Source organism: Chinchilla lanigera, unplaced genomic scaffold (genome assembly GCF_000276665.1).
Source record: "Chinchilla lanigera isolate Chin_1 unplaced genomic scaffold, ChiLan1.0 scaffold00050, whole genome shotgun sequence".
NCBI lineage: Eukaryota > Metazoa > Chordata > Mammalia > Rodentia > Chinchillidae > Chinchilla > Chinchilla lanigera.
Window position 1 is genome coordinate 11047048 of NW_004955451.1, and position 15006 is coordinate 11062053.

The following is a 15006-nucleotide window of genomic DNA, read 5'->3' on the forward strand; positions in this document are numbered from 1 at the left end:
CAGTTCCCGGTACCGGAGGAAAAAAAAAAAAAAAGAATACAAATCTCTTTTTACACTTGTTTTGTATGAGTACACATTTTGCAGTATACGATGTACACATTCCTTGTGTTGGAGTTGCCATGTGTGCATAACAGATCTTAATTCCTTTCCCCTCGCCTCTGAGAAAGCTATCATCCTACTCCCCATAACCTTTTATTTTGCTCCTTTTTTAGTTTGGTGGTTTCTCCCGTAAGAAGCCACGCAATGTTCAAACTTATGTGTCTTACTTCACTTAACATTGTGGTCTCAAGCTGCATCCATTTTCCTACAAATGACTCAAGTTTATCTTTCTTTATAGCACAGGTTGTTGATGTTCTTTAGTTCTCATCAATAACACAAATTCTGTCTTTAGATGGACTAGAAACAACTTCAAGACGGCCTTGCTATATAATAGTTCAGGCTGGTCTAGACTCACTGTGTAGTCCAGGCTGGCCTTGAACTCACTTCGATCTTCCTGCCTCAGCCTCCCAAAAGGTGGGATTACAGGTATGTGCCACCATGCCTGGTTGGGACCTTCACTTAATCCGTCAGATTTCATTGTGCTTAGCTTCTTTCTCTCTCCTGACTTTTCAGCATCCTTACAGGTACTGAAAATGTCTTCTCTTTTTCTTCCTTTGAAAGAAGTAGCAGTTGTTTTCAGGGATTATACCACAGTACTTCAATTCTCAACACAGTCTTTAATATTTGTATCATCATCAGATCCTAGTTGCAGCAGTTCCTCATCTACCTCAATGTGAGAAGCCGCTTCCCCCTTCCTGCCTCTTCTTTAGGAAGCCACTGGTTTCATGTTCTTCCAGGTTCTCCCTCACTAGCAGAAAAGGAGCTCCTTGTCAGATGTGCCGCTGCCAAAATACTCAGTAAAGTTCCTGGCGCTCACCACGGCATCCTGCTTTCTGGAATGCCTCTGATCACAATACCCTGCCAAGGACCAGTGGCACAGGTACAGGTGACGTCAGCTGCCGCCTTCATTTGCAAGAGAATCTGAGACACTTTGGCAAACCACTGCCTCCTGTTTTCTGCAGTGGCAGCATTCTGAAGCTCTGCTTCCGGCCCAAGGAGTTTTTCAAAGGATTTGTCTAGGTCATCTTCATGCTTCTTTGGACATTCATATTCCTTAAACTGATGCCATCCTCCAAGGTCAAAGTTTCACTTAAGTGTGTCCATTGTCTCTTCCCCTTGGAAGACGTTTCCAGGCATACATTCATCTAAATTAATTTCCAACTTTACCCTATAACCCTCTATCCTCCTGGGGCACTGAAGTGGGAGAGCTAGATCAACAGATACACAAAACTACCTGAACCACTGGCTCTCCACTGGGAACAATTCCGACCACCAGGTAATGTCCAAAGGAGGACATTTTTGGCTGTCACAACTGGGGAATGCCATTAACATATAATGGACACAGGCTAGGGATGCTGCTGGACAGCTTAGCGCACACAGAACAGGTAGAGAAAGGTGACTCAAAATGTCAAGTTTCAAGCTTGAAAAACTAAACACAGACTAATCACTCTCATTTTCCACCCCATGATTCAGCTCTGCTGTCTGAGGTACCTGCTGTCTCCAAATCCGGAGCCTATTCAAGGTTTTGCTGATTAGCAACACTTGCTTCTGTTTGGTCTCTCTTTCGGCAGGACTTCAGGAGAGGTTTCTCTGCTCTGCTGATACTTGTCATGTTTTAGTGACTGAACCCAGAGCTTCACAAAAGCTAGCCCAGCACTTCAGTGCTAGGCTACATTCCTGTCCTTTTTTTTTTTTTTTTTTAACGAACTCTCAGACAGGACCTCACTGAATTGTCTGGGCTGGCCTTAAACTCACACTCTTCCTGCCTCAGCTAGTTTCTCAAGTCACGGGATGACAGGCATATCACATCTGGCTGTACTTGTCATCCTCCAAAAATATGGTGACATCTCTCATGTTATCTCCTTTTCCAATGACATTCTTTAAAAAAAATTTTTTTTCCATTTTAGTGGACATCTGGGAGAAAGTGGAAATAAATATGTTTAATTAAGCCATAGTGTTTTAACTGATATTTATCAGCACATTCAATATTTATTCAGCCAATATTCAAGGAAAAAAACCTTCAAAATTACTTTTCAAATTTTTAAAGCATAAATTTGAAGGCAGGTGTGTTGTTCCACATCTGTAATCCCAGGATTTTGGAAGGCTGAGGCAGGAGGATTGAAAGTTCTATCCCCACCTAGGCAACATAGACTGTCTCAAAAAAAAAAAAAAAAAAAAAAAAAAATTTAAAGGAAGGAGATTTAGCTTAGTGCAAAGGTCCTAGGTTCAACACCCCAGTGCCAAATAAATACATTGGTAAAAGAGACAGAAAATTCACTTACCAAGATCAGAACGAGTATTTGTGAACAATTCCGCAGGACAAAAACCACAGAGATAATATTTACAAACCTAGTGAAAAAAACAAAACAAAAACAAGAATACTTAACTTGTTAAATTGCTGTTTAAAACCACATTTAAAAGGGTGCCAGGTAATATATTCCCATTTCTTAATGCATTCACCTTGGGGGAGTGGGTACTGGGGAATTAAACCCAGGACTTTCAGACTGAGCTACACCCACAGCCCTTTCTATTTTTCATTTTGAGACAGAGTCTCACTAAATTGTTAAGTTGCCCATTGCTTCTCGGTCTTTTGGCTAAGGTCAAGTGTAAACTGTTAAGTTGCCCAGACTGGGTTCAAACTTGCAAATTCTCCTGCTTCAGCCTCCCAGAATGCTGAGATTGGAAGCATGCACGGCCACATCCAGTAATAGTCATCTTTCAATCAAATGTATGAACAATTTCACTTGTTGAAATGTACTGTTAGTGAATTTCACATTCTTAAATTTCAGTAAAAGAAAACATGCACAGGGTTGGCAGGACTGTATTTTTTATATTCTAATGTTCTGTGTTACTTCCTAGCCACCTCCCCCAAATCAACAAAAAATATATCCCAGAAGACACTTTATATATATATATATTTTTTTTTAAAAGAGTAAAAGACAACAACTTTATATATTTTTAATAACCCACACCATTATTCCACCTTTCTTGGTAATTGTACATGTTTATTGGGTATAGCGTGATTTTCCAAGATGTACACAATGCATAATGATTCTCATTCTAACTTTTTAATAAACTAGGCCCTATTTGCAAATTAGAATTAGGGAATCATTGTCTAAAAGATAAAATTCTTTTGAAGCCATTTGGTTCCATGTTTTCACTTAAATGGTCCTGTTTATAAATGTATAGATAGTGTCACACATATTAACCCTTCAAGGACTGACTCTTGGTAGGGAGTCTTACAGGGCAAACACCACTAACATGAATTCTCTATTGGTACTTTAACTCTTTCAGACACATCCCAAACCTGCTCTACCCCGTATTTAACTCTGTAATACTGCCAACCAAACCATACTAATCAGAATTTCAAAATAAATCCCCTTTTTTCACATAAAGCATCCCGCTGACCTATGAAAGAAAAGGTAGTATTAAATTTAAAAGACTATGTATTTTGGATAGTCAATCTTTTCAAAATTATTTCTGAGCTTGTAAACTCCAGGAGATGTTTTAAAATGCTATATACTTTTCTCTACTGAAGTATCTAATCTGTTTAACCTCACACTTGAGGCCTGTCACAGTAAAACACCAACGCCAATACTCAATTTTTTAACTTAAAATTTAAAAGCCAGATGTGGTGGCTCATCTGTAGTTCTAGCTCCCCTGAAAGGGGGAGGCAAAGGATCTTTTGAGCCTAAGAGTTGGAGACTAACTTGGGTGGCATACCAAGACCTCATCTCAAAACAGAACAAAAAATTATTTAAGAATTCCTTGGTATCAGGCACAGAGGCACACACCAGGAATCCCAGCAACTTAAGAGGCTGAGGCAAGAGTACTGGGAGTCTGAGCCTAGCCTGGGCAATTTAGTAACCTAAGACCCTGTTTCAAAAATAAAAATTAAGGGCCATGGATATAGCTCAGCAGTACAAGCACGCGCCTGGCAAGTGCAAGGTCCTGAGTTCGATTCCCATACCACAAGAAATAAATATTAATAAAAAAACATGAGGTGTAACCCGATGGGTTCAATCCCCAATAATGCTTGCAGACAGACAGACAGATAGACAGAGGTTTTGTCCCCAGTACTGAAAAAGGCGAGTTTCTTGGGCTGGGGACAGAGGTGAGTGGTAAAGCACTTGCCTACTATGAACAGTGCCTGGGTTTTATATATATATATATAAAATATATATAGCTATAGATACAGAAATATCACTATAAACTGGGTGTGGTGGCGCACGCCTTAATCCCAGCACTTGGGAGGCTGAGGCAGGAGGATCATTCTGAGTTTGAGGCCAGCCTGGGCTACAAAGTGAGCTCAAGGCCAGCCTGAACTGCATAGAGACAGTCTCAAGCAGACCAAAAAAAGAAAAAAGTATCACTATATTTAAGTCACAGACATAGATATGTCCAGCTATATATTTCTGAGAGGGTTTTAAAGGAAGGAGATTGAGGTAAAGAATATACCACTTTCACTGCAGCCTAATCTCTGAGACTTATAACCCTGGTTCAATTCTTGTTTGTTTTTTTTGAGACAGGGTCTTGCTATATAGTTCAGGCTGGCCTTGAACTCATTTTCTAGCCCAGGCTGGTCTCAAACTCGTGGTAAGCCTCTTGCCTCAGCCTGCTGAGTGCTGGGATTGCAAGTGTGCACCACCATACCTGGCTGGACTCAATTCTTACTACCACAAAAAATAAAACAAATAAATAAAAGGATAGAGAAAAACTGGTAGTACGTGTTTCAAATGAAGTATCAGCACTGATAATAAAAATAAATCCACAAAACTAGTATCTTTCCTTAAGATATACTTACAGTAATTGCTCATATTTTGAGATACTAACATCTGCATTTAATAGTAATCCATAAACGACATAAACATTCACAGCCTGAACTCCATACTGAGACCCTGTCTCAAAAAGACAAATAAGGCCAGGTGTGGTGGTGCACACTTGTAATCTCAGCACTTGGGAGGCTGAGGCAGGAGGATCCCTGTGAGTTTGAGACCAGACTGGGCTACAAAGTAAGCTCAAGGCCAGCCTGAGCGGCATAGGGAGACCCTGTCTCAAAAAGACAAACAAGCAAACAAACAAAACAAATAAATAAATAAATCTTTGCTATAAATTAATACCCATGCAAGCTCTATATCTACTAATACACTTACGTCTTTTATTCAATGATTTTTTTTTTTTTGGTAATGGGAATTAAACTCACAACCTCATGCTTGCCAAGCAGGCACTGAGCCGCTGAGCCATATCCCCAGCCCTACTCAATGATTCTTACCAAATGTCCACCATGAACCTAGCAACCCAATTACCAAAAGGACAAAGAATAGATGAGGGTGGGGGCTTTGACAACAGAAATGTCTTTAACACAAGTGTGATTTAATTTATCCTCTTAATATATTTAAGGCAACACCAGGAAAAAGGAGGAGTTCAAGCTCATCAACAGTCTTTTTTTTTTTGGAGACAGGGTCTCACTGTAGTTCAGGCTGGCCTCTAACTCAGTGATCTTCTGGCCTCGTAACAAGTGTGCACCACCACATCCAGCTTCATCAATAGTTTAAAATAAAGTTTAAACTAGGTGTTAGGAAATGCAGAACTAGCTGGGCATGGTGGCACACACCTATAATACCAGCACTGGGGAGGCTGAGGCAGGAGGATCAAGTTTGAGACCAGCCTGGGCTACAAACTGAGCTCAAGCTCAGCCTGAACTGCAAAGTGAGACCCTATCTCAAAAAAAAAAAAAAAAAAGCAGACATACATTAGAGTAGAAAATTTTAACAGCAAATTTCCACTCTTTTAAAATCAAACTGTCAAAAAATTTCAATACCTGGATGTAATGGCCCACACCTGTAATCCCAGCCACTTGAGAGGCTAAGGATTCCAAGTTGAAGGAAGCCCGAGCAACTTAGCCACATCCTATTTCAAAATTAAAAAATAAAAAGGGCTAAAGATGTAGCTCAGTGTTCCCGGGGTTCAATTCTCAGTACAGTAATAGAAATCAACTTTTTACAGTTATTTGGCATTATAATGATAACACTCCAAACAATACTAGAAGGGTGAAGGACAATTTAATAGCACCTACCAAAATGTAAAATGTTCTTTTTTTTTTTTTTTGTAAAATGTTCATTTTTAAATGCAGGTGTGCTGGCACATGCCCATAATCCCAGCACTCTGGAATGCTCAGACAGGAGAGTACAAGTTCCATTCCAACCTGGGCAATTCAGCAAAACGCCATCTCAAAAATAAAAACGGGGCCAGGGATATAGCTCAGCAGCACAGCACCTGCCTTGGCAAGCACCAGGTCCTGAGTTTGATTCCCAGTAAAAAAAAAAAAAAAACAGTAATAATAAAATAAATACAAACAAACAAACAGAAACAAAGAAGGGACTGAGGATGTAGGCCAGGGCAAAGGCCCTGGATTCAATCCCCACTACTGGAGGAGAGAAGTACATTTCTTTAACTCAGTCATTACCTTGCTAGGAGCCTATTCTAAAAGGGGTGAGCATACACACCCACAAGAACATGCACTGCAGCTTGCCGGGCAAGGGCAGTAGCATTAGACAACTGACATACCCAACAGGAATCAAACAGTTAAATAATAAGGTAGATTCATATGTGCCAACAAGACTGGCTAAATTATTAGGAACTGTCTGGAAATAAATGTACCAATTTTTAAATTGTTTTAAGGGAAAATTTGCCAACTGGAGAGCAGCGAGTCTAAATATATTATAGCTGGCCCATTTATTTTCATAAAATAATTTCATGGTTCTAAACTCAGAAAAAAAAAACCCGCAAAAATGATGCAAGCAACTGCTTAATATATTCACGGACTCAAGTCCTTCAAAAAGAGAACTTTCTTTATAGACTTTTTGAGTGAGACAGGGTCTCACTATGCAATTCAGGCTGGCCTTGGACTCACTTTGTACTCCAGGCTGGTCTCAAAATCGCAACGATCCCCTGCCTCAGTCTCCCAAATGCTGGGATTACAGGTGTGCGTTATCATGCCCGGTGAGAATATTATTTAAGCAAGGGGCTGGGGACTTAGTTTAGTGGCACAGTGCCTGTCTGGCAAGTGTGAGGTCCTGAATTCAAGTCTCGACATTAAAAAAAAAAAAAAAAAAGATAAGCAAGACATCTTTTTAGGGCTTAAGCATAAATATTTAGCTGGGAAAATGCTGGCCAAGACAAAGCTTTACAAACCTTTACCAAAAGTCCTTACCTTACCCACTCAGCATTCATATCAAACATAGATGCCACTACAGTACTTCTGGTCATCAATTCCTTCCAATCACAGAAGTACACTAAACATCTAAATGATTTGTATCTTTTATACCAACTTGAATCCAATAGTAAGCAATATAATTCTACCTAGAGCTCATAAAGTGTTTAACTCTGAGCCAGGTCTGGGGCTGTAGGCCTGTAATCCCAGCACTCTGGGAGGCCTACACCCAAGGACTGCCAAATTCAAACTCAGCCTGGGCAATGTAGCAGCTTAATGAAACGCTGTCTTAAAATAATAAAAACTAGGCTGGAGATGTACTTAGTGCAAAGGTACTGGGTTCAGTTTCCAGTACTGCAAACAGATGAATAAATGAATGAGTAATTAAATAAATAAAAGTATTTAACACTGTTTGCATTATTCTTGTCAAACTGCTTTCCCAAAATCCAAAATCAGCTGAGGGGAAAAAAAAAAAAAATCAGTTAAATACACACTGTTTGTTTGGGTTTTTTTTTTTTTTGCGGTACCAGGGATTGAACTCAGGACCTTGCACTTGCCAGGCAGGCGCTTACGCCACTGAGCTATATCCCCAGCCCCTGAATACATACTGTTTTTCACCCAACTGGTCAGGTCAGCTAAGTTATGTATCAATAATAAAAGCTTCGAATGAATAAATCGTACACCTATCAATATAGACCCCCCACTAAAATCCTGCTGGGTACTTTACAACATCTTTTGGTACTGTAAGTTACTACTAACATTAGATAGGCATTTGGCTCCATTCAACATCAAGTTCCATGCTATTTTCCACTGCTGGGAGTAAATCCACAGCCTCATGCATAAGCACACACGTTACCTCGGAGTTTATACTCAGCCTCTCAGGTTCCATTTTATTAAGCAAATCATAAAAATAATGAATTTAGTGGGCCGGGGATATAGTTCAGTGGCACAAGTGCCTGCCTGGCAAGCACAAGGTCCTGAGTTCAATTCCTGGTACCAAAAAAGATAATAAATTTGTTCAATACCCACACCTAATCATCTAAATACTGGCAAAATAACTCATGTTGGCAACAATCAATCTGATACCTCATGACAGGAACTTAATAAAAAAAATTCTAAACACCAGTATCTCAACTGTCACATGAGGACAGGGGATGTACTTCTGTGATAGGGCACTTCCCCAGCATGCACAAAGGCCTGGGTTCAACTCCCCACATAAACAAGTATCAACACAAGAATACCAGGAATTTTACTAGTGAAAAAAAAGAAAAGAGAGCCAGGTGTGGTGACATACACTTGTAGCCCCAAAAGGCTGCAGCAAAAGATCTTGAGTTCAAGGCCAACCAAAGCAACACAGAGAGACTCTGTTTCCAAAACAAAACAAAAAACCCAAAGTAAAGCAAAGGAGCCAACCCTTTCACCCTGTTGTCTTTCATCCACCAGTAATGGTTTAATTCTGAACAGGCAAGGCAGTGCACACCTATCATCCTGCCTACTGGAGAGGCTGAGGCAGGACAGCAGCTCCAAGACTCTCGCCTGGACAACTTAGCAAGACCCTGTCTCAAAATACATAAAAAGGACAGGGGCTGTAGGTCAGTGGTAGATGTATGAGACCTTAGGTTTAATCCCCACTACATGAGGGGAGGGATGTTAAATCTAGAAGCAAACATTTTCTTTTTGGCTACATGTTGAAATTGAGTTCTTTTTTTAAAAACATCCCAAACAGAACACTTTAATGAAACAACTTATGGTTCAATCCCTGAAAGCATATAGTTATGTTTCAGCTATACCATGACCATACTTTGCAGTCATTTTTGCATTTTTATTTTTATTACATATGCCTTTGCATCACTCTTGCCTATTTAACTCCTACACAAACTTTTTGGTAAAATTTCAATTTTACACAGCAGCCACATAGCAAGCGTCTCTCTGCTGCTTAGAAGCCTTCAACTGTTCAGAATGAGGTCCAAATTTTTAACAAGGTTTATTCTTATTAAAAACCTGTTCAAAATCAGATTCCTGCCTCTTTACTTTCTTCCACCTCACAAAAACAAGCAAGAAATCCAGCTGTAACATCTACAACTTTCCAAATTCATTGAGCATTTTCTCCTCCCATCCGTTTGGTTTGCAGTGTTCAAGGGGCCACTTCACTGGAGAGGCTCTTCCTGAACAGGTACTGACTCCAGTCTGGGAGAGGTGCTCCTATTCAGTGGGCTCTCTATACCCTATGTGCTTCTGTGGTAGCTGCTGTTATCTTGCTGCCACCACTTCTACCATATTATGATTTTGCAGTGCACCCCTGAGCTACACCCCTGGCCTCACTGTGGTACTCACACTGTACTATGAAAGTATTTTTTATATTTACTCCAGTACTTATATTTACAGTACTTACACTGTACTATGAAAGTATTTTTTATATTTACTCCACACACACTTTTTCCTAAAGCTATCAAAGAAATACTTAGGAAATACATTAATATTTTCACTGTAATAATATTGTGATTATGTTTTGTAAAGTCCTTCCTCATTTTAGAAATGTGTAATGTCTTTACTTACGGTTGAAATGACAGAATTGCTTCAAAATAATGGAGGGGCTAAGGGACACAGAAGAAATAATATGGCCACGTGTCGGTACTGTGAATTGTGTAGGAGTACATGGTGAGTTCATTATACTAGTCACTCTCATTTTGTATGTTTTTAAAGAGCAAACAGCAATTATTTAACACAGGAACTGCTGGTAACTCAAAGAAGCCAACACTTACCATGTATTACAGACTAAGGCAGAAAATACCGTATTTCTGAAAGAACGTTTTGGCAACTCTCTCAATTAAAATTATTTAGTAGTTGGGTGTGGTGGCACAGGTCTGTAATCTCAGCACTCTGGAAGGCTGAGGCAAGGTAATCCCATGTTTGAGCCCAATGTGCGCAACTTAGTGATTTAAAGTAAGTTTCAAAAAAGTTTAGGGATATAGCTCAGTACAAAGGTCCTAGGTTCAGTGTCTGGTACTGCACAAATACATACATACATACTCTAGTAAAATATAGTGTCACATACTGTAATAACTAATTTTGTACTTCCAATTTTCCCTCCCTAATTCTAAATCATTTTAGATGACTTATGGAAAAGAAAAATTCACAAGCAAACATACGGGTAACAGGGCTAGGGATTTAGCTCAGTGGCACAGCGCCTGCCTGCAAGGTTGTGAGTTCGGTTCCCAGTACCAGAGAAAAACCAAAAAAAAAAAAAAAATATATATATATATATATATATATATATATATGGGTAACAGCCATAAGTTTTCTAAACTTTTCAGTGTCAGTATCTGCACCATGAGTAGTCCAGCCTGCTTGAACTACATATACATAGCAAGACCTTGTCTCAAAAAACCAAAACAGACAATATCTGCTAACATCCCAGGTCCCAGCCCATAGTGACGGCACATGCCTATTTGTAATCCCAGCACTGGGGAGACTGGGGAGGCTGAGGCAGGAGGATCACCATGAGTTCAAGGTCAGCCTGGGCTCTGTAGTGGGCTTGAGGCCAGCCTGAACTGCAGTGAGATTCTGTAGAAAGAAACAAAGACAGAAAGACAAGACAAACAGACATCACCAACTATTTCTCCTCACCTGGCATCATTATCTGCTAATGTTCTAAATATTTTAGAAAGTGCAGCGTGGTGGCACATGCCTGTAATCCCAGCACTAGGGAGCCTAAGGCAGGAGGATGGTTGCTAGCTCAAGGCCAGCCTGGGCTACAAAGTGAGCTCAAGGCAAGCCTGAACTGCATAGTGAGACCCTGTCTCAGAAACACAAATAAAACATAAAAAATAAATATCTTAGAAAAAATATTTAGTTCTATTCCTTTCATAAATTACTAAACCTTCACTGAACAAAGTATATGCTTGAATTCAACAAATGACAAAAAATTTCAGGTATCATTAGAATCAGTTAAATCAACACTTTCAGGTTGAAATTTAGAATGTAGAAACCTCAATTTGACCTACAAAAGTCCTAATATATTACATAAAGAGCTACTAAAAGCTTCAGACCAGACTTCATAATTCCATCTCTTGTTTTGGAACCGGGAATTGAACTCAGGACCTTGTGCTTGTGGGGCAGGCGCTTTGCCACTTTCCCCAGCTCACCACTCCATCTTCTAATACTTTCCTGGTACTGAAATCTTCCCATGTGAACCCTAACTACAAACACAGGCTATCCCCATTGCTGGTCATTAAGAATACCAACCAAAGCAGATGCAAACTGCTTTCGTAATGCTAAAATACCAATGTGCTCAAACAAATGCAAAATAATTGTTAAAGGAGGCAATAAGGTATGTCAACCTTGAAAAAGTATTAAAGCTGATTGGACTTTAGCTGACAACTTTCTCTCAGGTCCAGAAGCAATCTACAAAGTTGGAAATGCCAGTAATGCACTAATCCCTTAACACTGAGATGCTGCTGAGCATGGTGGCACAGTCTTATAATTCCAACACGCAGGAGACTGAGGCAGGAGGATTCTTGCGAGACCAGCCTGGGCTACAAAGTGAGCTCAAGACCAGCCTGAACTGCATAGCAAGACCCTGTCTCGAAAGAAAGGAAAGAAAGAAAGAAAGAAAGAAAGGAAAGAAAGGAAAGAAAGGAAAGAAAGGAAAGAAAGAAGGAAGGAAGGAAGGAAGGAAAGAAAGAAAGAAAGAAAGAAAGAAAGAAAGAAAGAAAGAAAGAAAGAAAGAAAGAAAAAAAAAAACCCTCAAAAAACAAATAGAGCTGCTAAGAACCTACTTGTTCACACATCACGTGAAGAGAAGGGTGTGAAAAGGACAGTCCTAAAACTACTACTACTACCAAACTACTACCAATTGAATTTTTTTAAAACCAACTGAATTTTAATTATGCATGCACCCTCCCCCAAACCTACAGAATCAGACTCTGGGGCCTGAAGTATAGAAATCTGCATTTAAAACAAATTACACAGGTCTGGCGCAGGCCTGTAATCCCAGCACTCAGGAGGCTGAGGCAGGAGGATCACTGCGAGTTCGAGACCAGCCTAGGCTACAAAGTGAGCTCAAGGGCAGCCTGAACTGCACAGTGGGACCCTGTCTCAAAAAGACCAAAAAAACCCAACACCAACAACGAAAAAAAAAAAAACCCACAAGTCAAATACAACTATGTAGGGACCACTTTTAACATGAAGGTAAGGTTCCCACTCTCTATAGGCGCTATGGATACTAGAGTTTTAATACATAGTTGTTCCCTTCTTCCTCACTTCAAAGGAATCAAAACAAAAGGACTCCACCCAGCTTAAGTGCCATCCTTCTGGTAAGTGTGGCAGAGAAAACTGTCCAAATAGGAATGCAAAAATATTTTGAAACATCAGGTTACAGTGATAGTGAATCCTTCACAGCATAAGCTGGGTTTGCCCATCCCGCCATAATTTTTTTAATTCTTTTTTTTTTTTTTTTTGGTACCAGAAATCAAACTCAGGACCTTGCACCATCCCTCCATAACTAATACCAACAGCCAACAGCATGAGAGCATGCAAATGACCTGGAAGTGGTAGCAAGTGATTCCCTAACTTTATCATACCAGAAAGAGATTCCACTACAGTATCTAGAAAAGGCCCTGTGCTTTGTTCCTCCATCACACTCCCAATCCACTCTTCTGCCTGCAGGGAGGAATCTGAGACATCAGCAACCGACTTGAAATCTGGGAATCTGTAAAAGAACCCTATCTGTCATTAAAATTATGTGATGTTTTGGGGCTGGGGATTTAGCTCAGCGGCACAGCGCCTGCCTGGCAAGGGCGAGGTCCTGAGTTCGGTTCCCGGTACCGGAAACTCCCCCCTCAAAAAACATTATGTGATATTTTGGTGGTAAACACTGGAAGTTAAACGGCTGGGGACACAGCTCAGCGGCATAAGTGCCTGCCTAACAAGTACAAGGTCCTGAGTTCGATTCCCAGTACCCCCCCCCCGACAAAAATGCATGCATACTAACACTGGAAGTTAAAATCAATAAATAGGCTGGGCGTGGTGGTGTGTTGCCAGCACTCAAGAGGCTGAGACAGGAGGATTACTGAGAGTTCCAGGTCAATCTGGGCTACAAAGTGAGTTTAAGGCGAGCCTGACCTGCACAGTGAAACCCTCTCTCAAAAAGACAAAAAATTTTTAAAAATTTAAAAATCAATAGATAGCATTAAACCTGAAAGGCATCAGATTAGTACCGAGATGACATAAAACCTAAATTAAGTCTTCTTGAAGCCTCATCATTTGCAAAGTCATAAACATATCACGTACTGCAATGTATCAATAAACCACCACTTGGGTTTCTTCACATGTTCCAAGAAATCAGTGGCACGGAGACAGAATACCAGTCCAGTTCACGAGCCACTAAATTAAAGACCTATTCTCTTTAACACGAAATTCACAACTGTCGTATTTGTAAGCCGGCTGAATGCTCTTCTATCTTGTACAGTCTAGGTTAAAGTTAGGTGATTAAAAATAAAATTGAGCCGAGCCCGGGAGGCTGAGGCAGGAGGAAAACCACTAGTTTGAGTCCTTCTTGGGCTACACAGTAAGTTCAAGGCCAATTTGAACTACATAGGCAGAGTCTGTCTCAAAAAAAAAAAAAAAAAAAAAAAAAATTGATAAAAGCTATTCCACTGTTGCAAAGAAGCCTAGAAAGGAAACCATCAAGATAAACAACGTTACTTTTAGACCTCTACCGTGACAGATGTGTGTGGGAGGATTAATATCCCCCCCCCAAGAAACCCAAACCCACTACCCAACTCTCGTGAGAGTCACACCTGGAAATTAATGACAATTGTCTGAATCAACGTATCTAATACGGCACACAATCCCACCAAAAGAAATCTTCATACTGTTTTAGAATCAGGAACCCCCTCCACATAACTTTAATCTAACACTTCTTTTTCAAGGTAATGGACTCATATGGCACCAAGTGTTCCCCTGCACTGCAACTGTAGAAGAGAATCTTCCCCCTACCAAAGCCTATGTTTAAAAAGAGTAAGAACCCGTATTTTTAATAAGCCTATCGGTTGAGTTACTTCCTGATAAGTCTGATTAGCAACTGCTTTAAAATCACCACGTTTAATTACAAACGCAAAGTAATTTTAAATTCTACACCTACTCTCCAGGTAAGCGCTAAAACAAACATTAAACGCGTGCTCGAAACGACATCAAAATACTTGAAATAAATGACAACAGCTGCAGGTAGACAGGGTCACAGAATGGCGGAAAGTGAACAGCACGACAAAGACTGGGTTTAGTTTCGCCGACTGCTTGCAAGAGACCTGGCGTGAACCTCTCAAGTCTTCCCTACGAGGCCGGGATATACTCAGCCTTCATCATAAACAGGGCTGAGCAGATCGAACGAAAGAAGACACCCCCGACGCCTGCCCCTCGGAGGGACTTACTGCAACTGCCCTGGAGCGGTATCTGCACACCATCACAACGAACCCTGTTATTAGCTCCTCCGCGTTGCTACTTTTCCCCAGAAACGCCGAAACTGATCATGGTTAAGTAAGCTATCCCCACCTTTTTGTAAAAGCCACACCTCCTGGCCAGAAATCTCCGTCTCCAACACGCCCCAGTCGAATAACGGAAGAATGTGCCCTTCTCCCGACTTCGAGGCGGACCGCGAGCCGCGAGCGCAACCCGAGGTGCCCGGCGTGGCGGCC

The 15006-nt window shown here is 40.6% G+C and overlaps 1 protein-coding gene across 6 annotated transcripts in view; it reads right to left on the reverse strand.

Moving 5' to 3' along the window:
• Luc7l3 (LUC7-like 3 pre-mRNA splicing factor) overlaps positions 1 to 15006 on the reverse strand; it is a 34573-nt gene that overhangs the window by 19099 nt on the left and 468 nt on the right. For all 6 annotated transcript variants that reach the window (XM_013519422.1, XM_005394127.2, XM_005394123.2 and 3 more), the window contains exon 2: positions 2382 to 2448. In XM_013519422.1, the coding sequence (XP_013374876.1) occupies positions 2382 to 2448 (67 nt within the window). The remainder of the gene's footprint in view (positions 1 to 2381; positions 2449 to 15006) is intronic.